Below are 17,107 nucleotides of genomic sequence, written 5' to 3' on the forward strand. Positions count from 1 at the left end.
ATAATTAGAGGTGGGCAAGATTTATCCCACTCGTAAAGTGTCTGCAGGCATAGCTATAAAACAGCAATATTGGTAATTTAATATTTACGCTCCGTAAGTGTGTTGCCTATTTTCGTAAATTGAATTTCTTCCCAGCTATATTTAATTCGATTATTTCCGACTTTTCCCATCAGATATTCTTGCACCTTCGAATAACGGAACCTGCTCGCGATGCGAGCACATTACATTGAAACAAACACACGATTGTGGCACGCAACAAAAATCGTCGTCGATGTAGGTATTCTCATATTATATTACTAATTTCCAACTAAGCTTGCGTTTGACCTGCACGGACCTAATCGCCGAGGATCAGCCCATCGAATTTTACGGCATTACCGGCACGGCGCGGCGTGGCGGTCACTTGGATGTAAGAGAGAAGAACTCTGCCCGAGAAATATACTAAGGCGATCATACTAAATCTAAGTCAGTAGCACTCAGGTAGCGCCATGCTGGCTATAATAAAACAAAAGCGATTTATTACTCTGGTAACAACAAGAGTAAAGGCTATCCCTTATACTTTGAACCGTTTTACCGTTGCTCGTTGCCTCTGCCACACGACTCACGTATATAGCAGGTAGAACAGCGTGGTTAGGAGACTTTGAAATCGACTCGTCGCTTTGAATATTTTTCCTTTTCATTTTATTTCTTTTTATTTCGACAGTGGACCAGTTTCACGGTTACTTTTCACCTCTATAATTTCACCTCTTATAACTCCTCCTTCAGGGGATATAAGTACAAGACCCCGCGCTGCCACGTTTGTTTTAATTAGCACCCGAGGCAGTTAATTTATTCAGTGGATATAAAAGACTTTAAGAGGGTGGGAGGGAGGGAGGTGAAAGGCCTATTTATATCGACTGTGTATGCCCTGGTAGCGAGTACCCGAGAGCCGGGACCGAAGGTGGCTCTGTTTGACCCCTTGACGTTTCAGCCCCTCGACAATTAATCCCGCCCGCTCGATTAAGCTGCTGTTACGCGTTTAATTAAAAATTCCCGTTTTTTTAAATGGTTTTTCCTTTATTCCTTCTCTCGCCATTCGTCAACGGGATCCAGCCCGCAGGACTGGTATAAAAGTTTCGATTTAACGGGAACAAAATTTTTGCGCTCTTTTCCGCGACGTATCCACGTTGAAACGTGAAAGGGTTGAAGTGAAAATAATAACAGGCTGTTCACTTCCTTCGCGGTTTCCTCGGTCTCGCCACAGCTATGGCTGCGATGTTCCACTTGGAAAAGTTTCCCCGTGTAGTCGAGAGTGACTCAAGAGCGACTTGAGAGTCGGGAGCGTAAACCAAAGGCCCGTCTCGCGTCGAGCCCGTAATAAGAGGAGGTCGCGGACCTTGCACCTGCAAACCACTGGGGAGCCATTCAACTTGAAAATGACGGCAGTTACGTTGTTACGTGGAGATACACGCGAGGGACGACACCAGGCTCCGCAATGTGGTGCCGGAATCCGTTCTGAGGTGTGCCCGGGTTCTTGGAGGGGGACCTTCCGCTGCCTCCTGCGGTTTCATCTTCAGAAATTATATTATATCAGCCGTGGGTTTGAGTCCAAGCTCAGGAATGATGAAAATATTGGTGGTTTTGCTGTTAGGTTAAAGCCGTTCCCAAAGTTGAGGAGCCGTTCGTGTCAAGGGTCGAGATACATCGTTTATTTACTGGCAAGTAAAATATTCTGTGGTCACAAGCGTGACACAGCGAACACTCTAAGGCTGATAATTAATTATTGGCAGAAAGGTGAACACATACTTCACGTCGATCATGGGATTTGAATTCATAAGAGATTATAGCAACAGGAGACGCACTGTACAGCTCCATCTGGAAGTAGAGTGCTTTCAAATTCGAGAGATGAGTATATGCCCAAGGAATGAAAGTGTTGTTCTGCTCGAGTTCTGACAGACTTTGTTCAGGCTGCTACGTATATCTGAAACTCGACGTCTCACAAATTCCCAATTTTATGTTGTTTGATTTCGTAAGACCGAAGTCACCTGCTGTAATTGAGTGACCGTCTTATCAAGAAAGTCTTTCAATAGTTTCCGGTTTTCCAAATATATCCCGTTATGTTCAGCGTGCTTTGAACTTGAACAAAGCGTGGCTGTCGGGCAACGAATAAAATGACTAAAATAGGAAAGCGTTGTACTCTTGGTCAACGACGGAACATCGATGTGTCGCAGCCACGAATGAAGACGGAGCTGCGGTTAGTAATGTTATATGAATATTCGGGTACTTGAACAACAGTAATGTATCAAGTGAGTATGCGGTAGTGTCAATTATAGCGTCTTGAACAGAAATCTCTCGACTTCTCAATATTCCTGTGACGCAAAATAAACTTTAAAGATGAGGCGTTGGTCCCGACCCACTGTGTAAGGGAGACGAAATTAGTAGGTAATACGCGGCAGTTGTTAGATACAAAATTCGATCTTGGCGTCAAGCTGTTACCTGATCGCGGGCTGCGTCAAATTGCCCGGTATCAAGATGTAAAATTATTTTATGGCGGTGCGTGGTCTTCAATAATCGCATAGCTAATAATCAGTTAAGATTGCGATGTATAGTTCATGCATTATTATCGACTATTTTGTATTTTATGTAAATGTTTGTAACCAGAAGTATCGAAATATAATATATAAATGAACCGAAGCTCCGTCTCGTGCAGCAATTTACCTCGGGTAGAGCAATTTTGAAAACTAGGACGAGGTTAAGAGGATTTTAGCCGGTTTGTGGGCTAAAGCGGGAATGAAAGGTGGTCCAGATTCATCTAGACTGTCATCAAAGTGTTTTACGAGTTGACTATCGCGTTTGCGGCCAAGGTGAAAAACTGGAATCCCTCGTTCGTGTGTTTTCGGGGAAGTTCGGGCGGTGCTGCATGCGGTTTCAACCCTTATGTGCGTGCGATGAGGGTTGGCGTTTCTATGGTGGGGGAAACAACCGACCGATCGGAGGCTGCGAGGAGTCAAGAGAGCCAGTGGAGCTCGGGACGCGGAGTCCTAGCTTCAGTCGTGCGCCAGCCACCGAGTAGAAACGGTTGTAGCCGGTTGTTTCCTGGCGTGAAATTGTCCGTGCACTCGCAGTGTCATCTTCCCATCCGTGCCGCGCAACTTAAACTGAGAAATTTTTACCGTGATAGATTTTTCCGATTCCCAAGCGATACATATCGGCACTCGGACGTTTGAAATTTATCTCAAGTGAGCTCTTAGCTTTCAGGGTAGAAATAGCACGGATTATATATTTCGCGTGAATTCGATTTCAAGTTTACCGCTGAGGTTGCCGTTCGGTCGCCGTGTTCGTAAACTGATTGATTTGATTGTGCTGCAGGCAACGCGGGTGAAAAATGGATTACCTTAGAATCGTTCGGAGACGTCGAGTAACTCAAAGTTTTGTGATATTTCAACGGTGCGGATGAGATAGTACAGATAATTTTTTAAACAAAACACGTTGAACAAGGATCAACGTCTGTAAAACTCCGTTTTAATAAATATAATTAAATAATTGAGCGTAATAAATTTCGTGCAGTTTGTGAAGAACGTGTAAACCATGGCCGTAAATCACTTTGCACCACTCGCCGTGTAAAATGTTATTGAATTTGCAACGATAAGTGCCAAAACGTGCAGCAAGGAATCCCTACGGTTCGGAGTGATAATCATATCGAACGCTTGAACGAAAAAAGAGGGGGTGAAAAAAGCATAGGAGATTCCTAGAACTAAAAGTTGTCGTTACAAGTAGAAAAGACACATCGGCGCGATGTGCTTGAGACACTTGAAACCCGCAGCATCGATGGGTGGCGACAAGTGTGCGTCGACAAGTTGACTAATTAGAGGACCGTGTGCTGACAATGAGACCTGCAGCGAGTGCCCATAAGTTGTAAACATGGTAGCAGCCGTTGGTGCACCGAAAGTCTTTGTAATGTTTCTGCTCTCGTTGGCACGATTGTTAATTCCGGCGTGCCACGTGCTGGCCGTTACCAGCGCGCCTCCGCAGCGCTATGACGTCCCCGATCATTGTCAATGGGACACACATCAGGGAAGTTCATTGACTTGCAGGTACAGCGTGTTGGCCAAGGAGGCCCAGAGGTCCAACTTCTCGATGATACCGGCCGAGCAGACAACGGGTTTGAGGATTTTCTGCGACCTCGACGAGAAGATGCGCAGCGAAGTGGACGAGGAAAGTTTCGCGAATTTGTACCGGCTTCGGACCTTGCAGCTCGATGGATGCAAGTTTGATCTCTGGCCGGCGAAAGCTTTGAGCGGCCTGAGGGACCTGAGAAATTTCACGGTGAGGACCTTCGGCGAAGAAGGTGCGAGGATCGGGCTCGAGATCGCCCCGAACGCGTTTCAGGCGACGCCACACATCGAGAAGATCGATCTGTCCTCGAATAACATATGGCTATTTCCTGAACACATCTTTTGCCCGCTGTCCAGTTTGGTCGCGTTGAATATTTCCTGGAATATGCTGAAGGACGTTAGCGAGTTGGGATTCAGCGACAATATCGACCCCGTGTCAACCCGGGTTCAGGAATCACCCCTCGCACCGTTTCCTTGCTCCCTGGACATTCAGACCTTGGACATATCCCAGAATCAGTTTTCCATCTTACCGGCCTTCGGGTTTTCCTCCCTTAAGCGGCTCAAGGTACTTCTGTTGTCGGGAAACGCGATTTCCATTGCCGCCGACGAGGCGCTTCACGGGTTAAGATCACTCGAGATCTTCGATCTCTCGGACAACAAAATCGTCGCCCTGCCAGCCGGGTTGTTTCGAGAAGCAACCAAGTCCATAAAGGAGTTGCACCTGCAGAACAATTCCATCAGCGTTCTTTCACCGGGGCTTTTATCAGATCTTCAGCAGCTCGTGTCGCTCGACTTGTCCAGGAACCAGTTGACCAGCTCTTGGCTGACCTCGGGCACGTTTTCTGGTCTGATTCGACTGGTCCTTCTGGATCTATCGCACAACAAGATCGAGAAGCTCGACCCGGCGTTGTTCAAAGACCTCTACACTCTCCAGATCCTCAACCTACAGTACAACGAACTGGAAACAATTCCAGCGGACACATTTTCCCCGATGAGCAACTTGCACACCTTGGCTATCGCGCACAACCATCTAACATATCTGGACGCCTATTCTCTGAACGGACTGTTTGCCCTTTCCCTTCTCGCGCTCGATTCGAACTTACTGGAAGGGATTCACCCCGACGCGTTTAGGAACTGCTCGAGTATGCAGGATCTCAACCTTTCCGGGAACAATTTGGAGAGTATTCCGGTCGCCCTAAAGGATATGCGGATGTTGAGAACCCTCGACCTGGGAGAGAATCAGATTCGAAGCCTCGAGGAACCTGGGTTCAGAGGTATGACCCGACTATACGGTCTGAGATTGATTGGTAACGAAATAGTAAACGTAACGAAAGCGGCACTCACCGAGGTACCCGGATTGCAAATCCTGAACCTCGCAAGGAACAGGATCGAGAACGTCGAGAGCGGTGCGTTTTCCGGAAGTCCTGCGTTGCAGGCTATCCGTCTCGACGCTAATCTTTTGCAGGACATGTCCGGCATGTTCGTAAACGCCCCGGGTCTGCTCTGGTTGAACGTGTCCGACAATGTAATCGAGCACTTCGACTACAATTTCCTTCCGGAGTCTCTGCAGTGGTTGGATTTGCACAAAAATGCGATAATGGACCTGGGGGTGGCACCCACCGGTCTACGGCTCCAGACGCTCGACGTTTCGTTCAACAGATTGACCAGAGTGCATTCGAAGTCGATTCCCGACTCGGTTGAGCTTCTCTTCATCAACGACAATCTCATTCACACAGTAGAACCGCAAACATTCCTCGACAAGGATAATCTGACGAGGGTCGATCTCTACGCTAATCAAATAATCGGCATGGAATTGTCCGCCCTCCAGTTGTCCCAGGTACCCGAGACCAGACCCTTACCCGAATTTTACATAGGCGGAAATCCCTTCACCTGCGACTGTACCATGGAGTGGCTACAGAGGATAAACTCCCTAACCCTGCGTCAGCATCCGAAGGTAATGGACCTCGCCTCGGTTTACTGCAGGCTTCCCTACGACAGGCACAAATCCTTTGCCCCCCTTCTCGAGGCAAAATCGTCCCAGTTCTTGTGCACCTACAAAGCTCACTGCTTCGCGCTTTGTCACTGCTGTGACTTTGACGCCTGCGACTGCGAGATGACCTGTCCTACTAATTGCACCTGCTACCACGATCAGTCGTGGTCGGCGAACGTGGTCGACTGTTCAACTTCGGCGTACAAGAACTTGCCGGGTAGACTCCCGATGGATGCTACTGAGGTTTACCTAGACGGAAACGACTTCGGGGAGTTGAACTCGCACGCTTTTATTGGCAGAAAGAATCTCGAAGTTTTATACGCGAACGACAGCAACATAGTAGCCATCCACAACAACACGTTCAGTGGTCTCAGACGACTCGCGATCCTTCACTTGGAGAATAACAAAATCCGGATACTTAAGGGACTGGAATTCATAGCACTTGCAAGTTTGAAGGAGCTCTACTTGCACAATAACCTGATAGTTTACATCGATAACGGAACTTTCCTGTCACTGCGTCATCTCGAGGTTCTCAGACTGGACAACAACCGGCTGACGACCTTCGCCGTATGGCAACTGGTGCAGAATCCATACCTTGTCGACATCAGCCTGTCCACCAACCCCTGGAGCTGTGAGTGCAGCTACCTCGACCGCGTCCGCTCCTGGATATCGGAGAACAAAGAGAAGATAACGGACTGGAGGCGCGTCTCTTGCGCTCTGGGATCGCCTATCGCCGGTCCCGGAAATGAATCGGCCATAAACTGTGCAGCTCTGACGGGGGCGACCCCCGCGGTGGAAACGCGTCCCCTAGAGGGTTACCTCCCCCTGCTACTAGCCACGGCGGTTCTATTTTTCGCCATGGTCGCCCTCTTCTGCGGTGCCTTCAGACACAGACGCACACTTCGCGCTTGGGCAGCCAGCAGATGCGGGCTGCGCGCCTGCTACAAAACTGCCGCCTTCGAGGACAGGGAAAAGCCATTCGATGCCTACATCTCCTACTCAGCGGTCGACGAGGCCTTCGTTTCACGCGTCCTAGTTCCGGGCCTCGAGACTTCGTACAGACTCTGTCTCCACTACCGCGACCTGGGCGCAGGAGCGAACGTGGCCGACGCCGTCGCCGAGGCTGCGGATTCGTCCCGTCGTACGATTCTCGTGCTCTCGCGAAATTTCCTCCACGGAGAGTGGGCGAGGTTCGAGTTCAAGACGGCCTTGAGAGAGGCACTCAGAGGCAAAGGTCGCTCGGTCATTCTGCTTCTCGTCGGTGGCGTCAGCCCCAAGGATCTCGACGCTGATTTGAGGAGGAGGATCTCCTCTCACACCGTCATCGTCTGGGGCGACAAATTATTTTGGCAAAAGCTCAGGTTCGCCATGCCGGACGCGCCGCCGATCCCCGTTTTGGAAAGGCCGCTTCCACTGCCTCCTCCGCCCCCGCCGCCCCAACACCACTGGGCATAGAAGAAAGTGATCCGTTAGGTAAGAGTAAAACCTTTTGGTCTCACCATCTTTTTCAGGAATATCTTTCATCGCTCCTCGAGGAGCCAGAGGCTATCTCAAGACTGAAAGTACCTCCTTAGTCCACGATAGAAACGCCGTCCTCGTCCTGCTAATCGACGAGTGTATTTTAATTTAAAAAATAAGGGTTTTTCTCGCGGTGAAAAGTTTTACGTAAAAAGCACCTGGTTAACACCATCGTATCGGGGGACGACGACACTTTCACAGCACGAGCAGATACTTTGGTGAAGAAAGTTGACATTGGGCACTCTTCCCACGTACATATTGGCTGGATCAAGTTTTTCTGTTTTTTTTTTTTTTTTCTTTCAACCACACTTATAATCGGAGTATAAAACGATATAAATCAAGCACGGGAGGGGGAGTGACAAGTAGGGATGTCGTTTGTTAATTGTGGGAAAATAAGAATGGAGGGAGGTTTCGGTGTACACGTGACGGTCGCATGACATAAATCACACTAAATCCAACACATTATACGGGCATACCAGTGTGGAAAATTGGAAAAGTTGTCCAGCTCTCGCGTCTGGTAGGGCGGGTGCCAAATAAGCGGTGTTGTGGGTAAAAGACACGACAGTCCCTTCATTGAATAGCGATTTGCGTTGGCTCAGATGGGAGCCGGCGTAACAACTTCACCCGCCTCGTCTTACAGAAGTGGTGAGAACTGGCAGGGTATCGTCCTCGCTGCGAGGACAGAAGGACGAAAGCGTTTCGAGCGTCGTTCGCATCCGAGGCAGAGACGGGGTACGGTGGGACCACTTCCATTAACGGCTGAGCCGCCGATAAGCTGCATCGATACGCCTCCCTCCAGGGATTACGCAAAAAACACATTTACACGCACAATAGGTTCGAAAGACTTATTGTCATGCGTGGCGTCCGAGCAGTGTGTAGCGAGGAAATTGCCATTTCACACCGCCCCACGCCCTCCGCCTCGCTAACAGCTCTTCCTGTCCTCGCATCATTGTTCTCTTCTTGACACTCCGCCGGGCGTCATTCCACCTACACGATTTTCCAGGTTTTTCCACCTTTCCTACCGTGATCCACCCCTATTCCACGGTCCCACCGATGGCTGAGGAAATTCACGAGGATTAACCCGATGACGCTTGTATTTATTTCTAATTTCTTTCTTTTTCTTTCAACGATCGATAAAGCGTCGCGTCGGCAGCGTTTGTTGCATGAACGATGGATCATCGCCTCCCGGCTGAAAAGGTTTAATAAACCGTTAGCCCGAGTCTCACAAGTTGATATTTTCGAGCTATTATAAGTGTACGTGCACAGTTTACGTGCGTAGCAACGTTTCGTGGTATTTTTTCTCTCGTCTGAAGATGTTGGTATAAGTGCAGATTATATAAAGCGAAGCCTCGAGAAAAAATAAACGATGCTTTTTACGGAGTCAAATTACCCGCGCAATCATCGGAATTATGCAAAATAATTCTCAACCAGAAACTTGTACGAAGCGCGTTCGAGAAGAGAAAAAAGAAGGAAGATGAAGAAAAAAAAATTTATCCTCGTATAATTCTATCGACAGCAGATACGAGCGCGTTGTTAAGCGCAATGCTTTTTTTCTTCGAGTTTGAATATCTCTTCTCACGCCGTGTAGTTGCAGTGATCGATACCTGGTAAAATTGAATACCTCTGAAAACAGAAGGTACCTATATTACGATTCCTTGAAATCGAGCATGGCAACACGACAATGAAAAAATGGTCCTCATTCCTTATCAGTCTCTCTTATTGTATACGGCATAAAGAATACGAGGTCCTTTCTGGATCTGCTACTGTATAGACATTTGAAAAATTAGAGGTTTTGGGCGGCGGTGAAAGTAAGGAGAATAGAACCCTTGAGATGTACCGATGCGGCGCTTCTTTTGGCCCCGACTCAATCCCCTCTAACACCCCGCAGCGTTGAACAACAGACCCTTGCATTTCACTCCGGGCGTGGAAACGTTGGCTTTGTCTGCGTCGCAGGTGACGGAATCGGGTCGCCCCATAAGCCCGCGCTTTTCTTCTAGGAAAAATCAATTTTCTATCCCGAGGAAATACTATATGCGTGTGCAAAATTGCACCAACATATATACACGCTCCCGGGTGAGTATGAACGAACGCCCGTTAAGTCGCAGGGGAGCCTGTCACTATCCATTCGTCGATAGAATCATAGGCGAATACGTAGAAGTCGGTGGAGGGCGTGAGCTGCAATGCTGCCGAATTTTGAAAACACAATCAATCTGTCAATCAGGATAGAGAAGAAATCAGGGAACGCCCCATTCGCACCCCGGGGAGAATACCGGAGCGCTAAATTGATGCACGAATGGACCTTTTCGCTACAATTTCGATTTTAGCGCGGTTTTGTCACTTCGATATAACAGCTGGCGCGATAATTTCCCTTTCAATCTATTCGTGTTTCTCGTTATGAGACCGGGCACGGGGCTCTGCGAGGAAATAAAATTCTGGAAAATAGATCGCCTGACCACTGGGAGTAATTGGTTGAACGCCAGTTGTCCCTGCATGCTTCAGATAAGGAGGCCGGTAAAAGTGGCTAACAATTTGAGCAGTGTTAATGTAACGCGAGAGGACTGTTACTCGATGCGATAGTAATCTCGTCTATATTGAACGTATGTACGAGGAGAATTCTTGAACGAGAACATTGCTGAAAATGTGCGTGTGAAAAAGCAGTATCGTTCTTTTTTACTACTTTATTCAACGCTCGTTAGCTGTCGGGTTTAATTAATACGTTAACTGCGTATCCAAAATCTCCCGTGGGACTGGGATGCCCTTCCCTATCGGGATGAAACAAGTTTCGGTAATTCGATATCGTGCACCTCCCCTCCACTTTCCCGAGTTCGCTTAGCGTGGTCTAACCACGTTTGTTAGAGACATTTGAAGGTGTTGAAGAGTGACGAGAGTCAAAAAAAAACGAGTCTCGTCCGTTCGTCGGAGCTTCAATTTTTTTCCGTCCTCCCCATTACTCGGCCTTTGAAGTTGGTTTTGGGTTGTATCGTGCGGAACCAATTGAATATCAACGAGACGAACAAGAATTAGCCAGACGCAGACGGCCGAGTGGGCGGTTTCGCGTGGCAACCAGAAGACGGGGTCGAGAGTCAATTCGCGTGGTCCAGAACCCGCGGAAAGACTTCTTCAAAAACGTTTCCACTGACCGAGTTCGAAGCTCAAATAGCTGGTCCTCGAACACTGGAAACCAGGGGTCCGTCATGCCATATTGTTGTCTTGACAATGACGCGAACCGAAGGGTTTTGGCGTCGAAAAAAGACAAGTACAGGTAGAAAAGTTCACTCCGAACTACCGTTCCGTCAATTTTCCTCCCCCTGAACGGTTGCAATTTTTCGTAAATAGAAATAATACACCTCCTCTCTCAAGTAAATCATGTAACCAACTCTAGGTCCCGTTAGAAAGATGATATCCAATAAGAAAAAGACGGCGATGAGAGAGGAGAGAGAAACGAAGGAGAAACGGCATCCTCGGCGCTACTGTAACTCTACCTGAGCAGCAGGTAGCTGGGCAACGGAAGTGATCGCGATGATCCACGATGAGAGACAGATTCCTGATGGCACGTAGACGTGATCGAGGCCGCATGCTTCCCGAGGTCTTCGAACAATGAGAGAGCCAGCTTCGGCTGGAGGATAACTAACTCTTTCTTTTGCCGCTCCCGCGGGTCAACTGCGTGACCATGGGGTAACCGACACAAGCGCGGATCACCTTCTCCGGAGTCTTCCTCGGCTTTCAACAGCGACAGATGTTCGCCGCTCGTAGCGTTGCTCACGCCGCTGCTCACACCTCCGTCGACGGAGTAGTCGAGGTACGCGAGGGGGGGGGGGAGGGGGGGGGGATGATACAAGCGAATAATGGGCCGCTCCGTGAGCCCATACACTTTTCAATAAAGACCCTCTCAAATTTAAATCGGGCAGATCGTGTTATTCTTGCGTAACATTCAACCGCCTTTGTGTGTACTTTACGGACGAGTGAATTCAGCCAGCGAGATCAACGGCGGACCTTCTCGTACGTACATCGACAATGAAGAATTTCGGGGAAGCATTTTTTTCGTTTTTTTCTTCTCTTTTCTTTATCCGTCTTCTACGGCTTAAAAATCGGAGCCGGATCCGAGAGAGGCTCAGGTTTTTGGTACGGGTCAGATACGAGATGAAGTTTCCATTATACATTTTCGCCTATTTATCGCCCTCGAAGAACTGCATGACGCGTGTGTCGACCTCGAAGCTTCTTGAATCCAACGGCCACTTGAACGTCTATTCGATTTCATCCGAACAAGCGTAAAGGTGCGGACGAGGGCTTTCTCTACGGACCACACAAAATCGGTCCGGCCGCATCTTTACTTTAAATTTTACTCACCATTCATTCTGCTCGTTCACCGGACAAATCTCACGGATTTGTCCTCCATTGTACGGATCCTATTGAATCCCTTGTGCTGGAATTATCGCGTTTTTTCAAAGCCTTACTTCTTGGGTGTTGTCACCGAAACGTGGGAGTCAATCCTCCGGAAACTAACCCGAAGGGGTGAATCTTCGTATGAACAATTGGTTCTATTTAAAAAAAAAAACAAAAAAAAACAACCCGTTTTGCTCTGAAAGTAGGTATTTGTAAGTTTGTATTTTTTGATTTAACCAATGGCGCGTGAAGAATCTGGAAGGATAATCGGAATAACGTAATTCAATCAAGACGGTGACTTGCCCAACTCGCTGCTGCATTAAATTGAGACAAAAAGAGATGGATTCTTGGTAGTGGATAATTAGTTTGTTGGGATGAATTTGATTCGCGTTTGAAGAGGAACTCGCGTCCGCTTGTGTTTGCTGTAGTTTTATTCGTTTCAGGTATTCATTGAACGCGCGGCATAGGAAAAACGCATTGAACCGAATAAGAAAATAACAGAAAATAGAAAAAGGAAACAGGAATGTTATCGGAGGACGATTTGCCGTTCGACTATGCAGTGCGACGCCTACAAACACATTTGCATATAACGCGAGTTGCGTGCAAGTCGAACCCCCTTTTCTGCACTCTCGTATCCTCATCCCCCTTCTTTCGAAGCAGTTGCTCCGCATGGCGTCGAGCAGCCGAGCCTCCCAACCACCATCACCACCACCACTACCACCATCACCACCATCGCCTATTTCCACGCGAAGCGGAAAGTATTTTATTTGCTCAAGAAATAAATGTTGCGCTATAGATCGAAACAACCGACTCGTATTCAGCCCACGTTTGTGCATAATCATTATTATAAACGGTCGTTGTTTTGACGACGACGAACTGCTACTGCTCTTTCTTAAAATCGGAAGCGTAGTTCGAGCTTTTGCGGTGAACCGTGGCGAGTGCTTTGCGAAGAGCTTTCCAAAGACTTTCGGATGGCGTTTCGGATATCAATATCGTGTCTCAATAACGATGGATATACTTTACATACTCCTGAAATTTTTCTGTTGCACGTAGAACGTTGAATGTTGTCGTTTGAAAACGATTCCCGGCAGGTATCATGATTGTTATTCGCCATCCATATTACGTGCTTTCACGATTATCGATTCTCAGATCATGCCGAATTATTCTGAAGGTCTAGAAAATAATATTTTCTGCTCAGAAGTTTGGAAGTAACTAATCAATCTCATTGGTTTGTATTCTGTTACAGACGTGGCCTAACATCGCAATCGTGATCAGCTGGGACGCATGGGTCACTTGGAAACCACCAAAGAATGGTCAGTACCGATTGACATTTGTAGAGATTAGTCAATTCTTCACGCACATTCTGGTTTGAAGATTTTTAAAACAACAGTATTACTGCCTAGATATTTAATTTTATCGAAAATTATTTTTTTCAGAATTCGACTGTGGAGAGACTGTTCTACAGAATAAAAATTATGAAAAAATCTCTTAAATGTCGTTATTATCTTTACACGGATCGTGTTGGTAAAATTATTTCTATCGAATTAGCTTTGAAGTACTAAGGAGACAAAGAAAAACTAATTAGCCAGAATGAATTATTCAATATATCGCGCAACGACTGCATTCTTCTATTTCAGCAATTATAGATATTATGAATATTATTCACTACTTCCCATTACTTCGTTCATCTTGCAATTTGTAGTTATATTAAGCGAACTACGTACATGTAAATACAAGTTTTGTATATTTGTATAATAGTTAGAATATTGTATCATAATAAAATTATTTATATATATACACATACACTCGCATAAATCTAGTATATAAAATATTTATATTCACATTACTCGAAAACTCAAATTGCTATACGTAATACTATAAAATACTTGTACTTGTCACAATATTTGCTCTATATTTACTCGGAAGGCGATGCAATTATAATTTTGTATGAAAAATTTTTATAACCACTTAATTAACTGTCGTTCAATAAGAAGTACACGAAAAACAATATGACCATGTACGAATTCAAGCGTACTCAACACGTGGATTCGAATTGTAAAATTTCAAGATTAATTGCTGATGGATCTATTAAACGATGTCACCGATGTCACGTCACTCAAACTCGAGTTTCAAGTATATTCACTGGCTATAAAACCACCCCCCAACCTGACTGAAATTCAACGAATCGATTATTTGAGAGAAATTCCTATTAGACAGTAAAATAGCCCTGACAAGACTTGTGAGACACTGCAAGATGCGACTCTTTTCAGAGAGAATTAATGCAGTGATAATTACTTGCAGTTGCGCGATTCAAGCGCCTATACTGTGCATATACGAGTACATACGGACGTGCAATAACGTGATTATGAGAACGGCAACAAGAAAGTTATGAATGTAATCAACCTGCTACGTTATACATTTCGCTCCACATTCTCTGCAAGCAGTAAAGTTACGGAACGTATCCAATTCAGAGGTATATCCTATGTTAAGAGTACGTACCTATAAGTTTAACGAGAAAGGCGGCACTGCATGAACTCACTACTCAGTTTCCAGTAACACAAGAATTGGAGCGGTTCAAAGTGCAGAAATTCGGATTAAAGTCTTACGCAGTTATTTGCCTTACCTGTTTCTACGTTAACGAGCCGAGCGTTACTTCTTTATTCTGGAAATGAAAAGTAAACATGATATTACACACAATTAGTGTTGAGGCTGCTGCATGCGAGATGAAGACGATCCGCACCGTCTGCTCCATGTTCATAATTCACTTTTAATTACAATTGCGAGAGTACCGTACGATACGGATATTTTTAGCGCTCTAATTTCTTTATTTCATTTTATTTTCGTTTCTTTATTTTCTTCTTTCTTCCACTCTTAAGTAAATAACCCCGGTAAAAGCTTCGCACAAATTGAAATTCCAAGAATATTGTCCATAGCTAGGTAGAGCGATTCGAATTAGCGAATAAATTCAATGCGAATAAGTTTCTGGAAAATTTTAAATATTGAAATTTGTATTTCGGAACTCCAGAGTAGCATCAGATCGCAGGATTTCTTACTGGTGCAATGGAATTGCTTGGTATGTCCATTGCTAATTATTTTGCAATTTTTCTGCAGACAGTGGTTACAGAGTGAGACAATTAAAAATGAATTCATACGTAGCCCCGACGGTTTTTATATGTATAATGTATACGGTGAGAAAAATTCGATGAGTGGGACTTTTATTTGACGAAAGTTTTTAATGACATAATAAAAATTATGTCCCTTACCGTGGGAGGTTTGGAAGGGTTAACGGGTTCAAGAATTCCGGAATACCAATTTTGAAAGTAATTTCTGAGAGGCTTCATGATGACCCGACTCCTTTGACATGAAGGCGATCAATCAAGGCGTGTTAATTAAAAGCTACCCATTATATTATGGCCAACTCGTTGTACATTACCAACTCGTTACCTTGGCGTAGCTGGCGTACATAGGGGGTTTTGTTTGAAACTTGCACCCGTAATTCAAGACAAGATTAGTCTTTAGCTTTAAGACTCAACGCGGAAGACCATTAGCCGAGAATGTAAATTTATAGCGTAAAGTCGCTGGGTTCTCGATCTCTGCCATTAACAACCGATAAATACGCTTGGGTTTCATCGACTGGATCTAGTCAGCTACTCATCCCATAACTCTGGCTATTTAACAATTTTGCAGCTCAAAGCCTTCTCTCTCTCTTTATCTCCATTGACTCTCAACCGCACTTTGACCCCCTCTGCAGTGCAGTTTCACGAGTGTTATGAATGAGGTAAAACCCGTCGTCTCTTTAATGAAATTACTTGATACGGGACTCATTGTCAGTAACATCCTCCGCTTTTCTTGAGTCTGTGAAAATGAGCGAGAAGAGCAAAGTGCGCAATGGTTGTGGTTAAGAAGACGGCGAAGGAGATAAAGAGACGGTATAAGGGAAACCAGGAATCCCCGATGGTGTTTCCATGTTTGTTCTTCATTGTTAGAGGACTGGGGTATAAAGGCTGACATAACATCCTTGAAATTGTGTCTTCTCCTTTGAGGACGTCTGAAATAACACCCGGCAGATAGACCCGAGATGATCCCATCCCACTTCTGCATTCTATTCTTCGACTCCTTGTTTTACCACCTTTCTTCTTCCTGGTATTTGCCGTATTTATTTACCATCACCATTCATGCGTTCTCACCTTTCCACGTGTTGTATTCATCGGTTTCTCCGACCATCGGCACTCGTTTTTCTGCGTCAATATTAGATCTGAGACGGACCAGAGTCACACCCAAATGATGATAGACCGGCACGTGGCTTCTTACATTTCTGTAAAGAGAAAAAATCTTTGGCCGTTCAAAATCCATAGTTGTATTCGTAATCAAGTCGGCTAATGGCGGCACGAAGGGTGTTTCCAAAAGTTACAAAGAACCTCCAACCCAGCAATGTCGCTGCACATGTTGGGCCTTGAAGCTAATTCGAATTGAAAGGAACTCCCTCCGAAGATGTTGGTGCCTGGGGATGCTGTTTGCTTTCGATTTTCGTGCTCAAAAGAGGCCGAATATTAGAGGGACCAATAGAACGAGAGATAGGACCTCGCCACTGCAGGAGCGTCAGCTAACGATCTTTGCAATGACGATAAACATGCGTCAGCTCGAGGCCTGCTGGTGGCCGTCCCTCGTGGCCCGATTCGTCCAGGGGCTGGTATGTGTTATGAATAAATTGTTCGGCAAATGAAGGGTCAGGTTACAGGCAGCAGCAGCCATACGGAGAGGAAGAGTTATTGTCCATTACTGGTGTCTGGTATCAAAACAGGCGGTGCTTTAGACCTTGTTTCCATTGCACTTGCGCATAACGGCTAAACTGCAGCAGCGTCGAATTTATATCGAAACGGAAGATGCATGCATAATTAGGATAGCCTGGAACACACTGGAATGCTTGTAGCTTGACTGTTACAATTATGAGAATTTCTCTGAACAAGTATTCATACCTTGGCGAATTGGGTGTCTATTACTTCGCACGCAGAAGCGTTGCGTTCTTCGCCCTGATGTTGTATAGGTATACTAGCAAGGCATTTTCTGAAAATTGCATTTTAATTCTCCGCGTGTAATTAACTACCTGCTCCACGTCGCATTAGCG

The 17,107-nt window shown here is 45.9% G+C and overlaps 1 protein-coding gene across 1 annotated transcript; it reads left to right on the forward strand.

Moving 5' to 3' along the window:
- Window positions 1-3,022: 3,022 nt before the first annotated feature.
- LOC124408716 (toll-like receptor 6) lies at window positions 3,023-13,547 on the forward strand. Its single transcript, XM_046885854.1, has 3 exons — window positions 3,023-7,554; window positions 13,229-13,295; window positions 13,419-13,547. Exon 1 carries the CDS (start codon window positions 3,898-3,900, stop codon window positions 7,534-7,536), a length of 3,639 nt encoding a protein of 1,212 aa, XP_046741810.1. The 5' UTR covers window positions 3,023-3,897; the 3' UTR covers window positions 7,537-7,554; window positions 13,229-13,295; window positions 13,419-13,547.
- The last annotated feature ends 3,560 nt before the right edge of the window (window positions 13,548-17,107 follow it).

This window comes from Diprion similis, chromosome 8 (assembly GCF_021155765.1).
Source record: "Diprion similis isolate iyDipSimi1 chromosome 8, iyDipSimi1.1, whole genome shotgun sequence".
Lineage (NCBI taxonomy): Eukaryota > Metazoa > Arthropoda > Insecta > Hymenoptera > Diprionidae > Diprion > Diprion similis.

Excerpts from the sequence above, each read along its gene's own strand:
- LOC124408716 (XM_046885854.1), top strand. The coding sequence starts at position 3,898 with ATGGTAGCAGCCGTTGGTGCACCGAAAGTCTTTGTAATGTTTCTGCTC.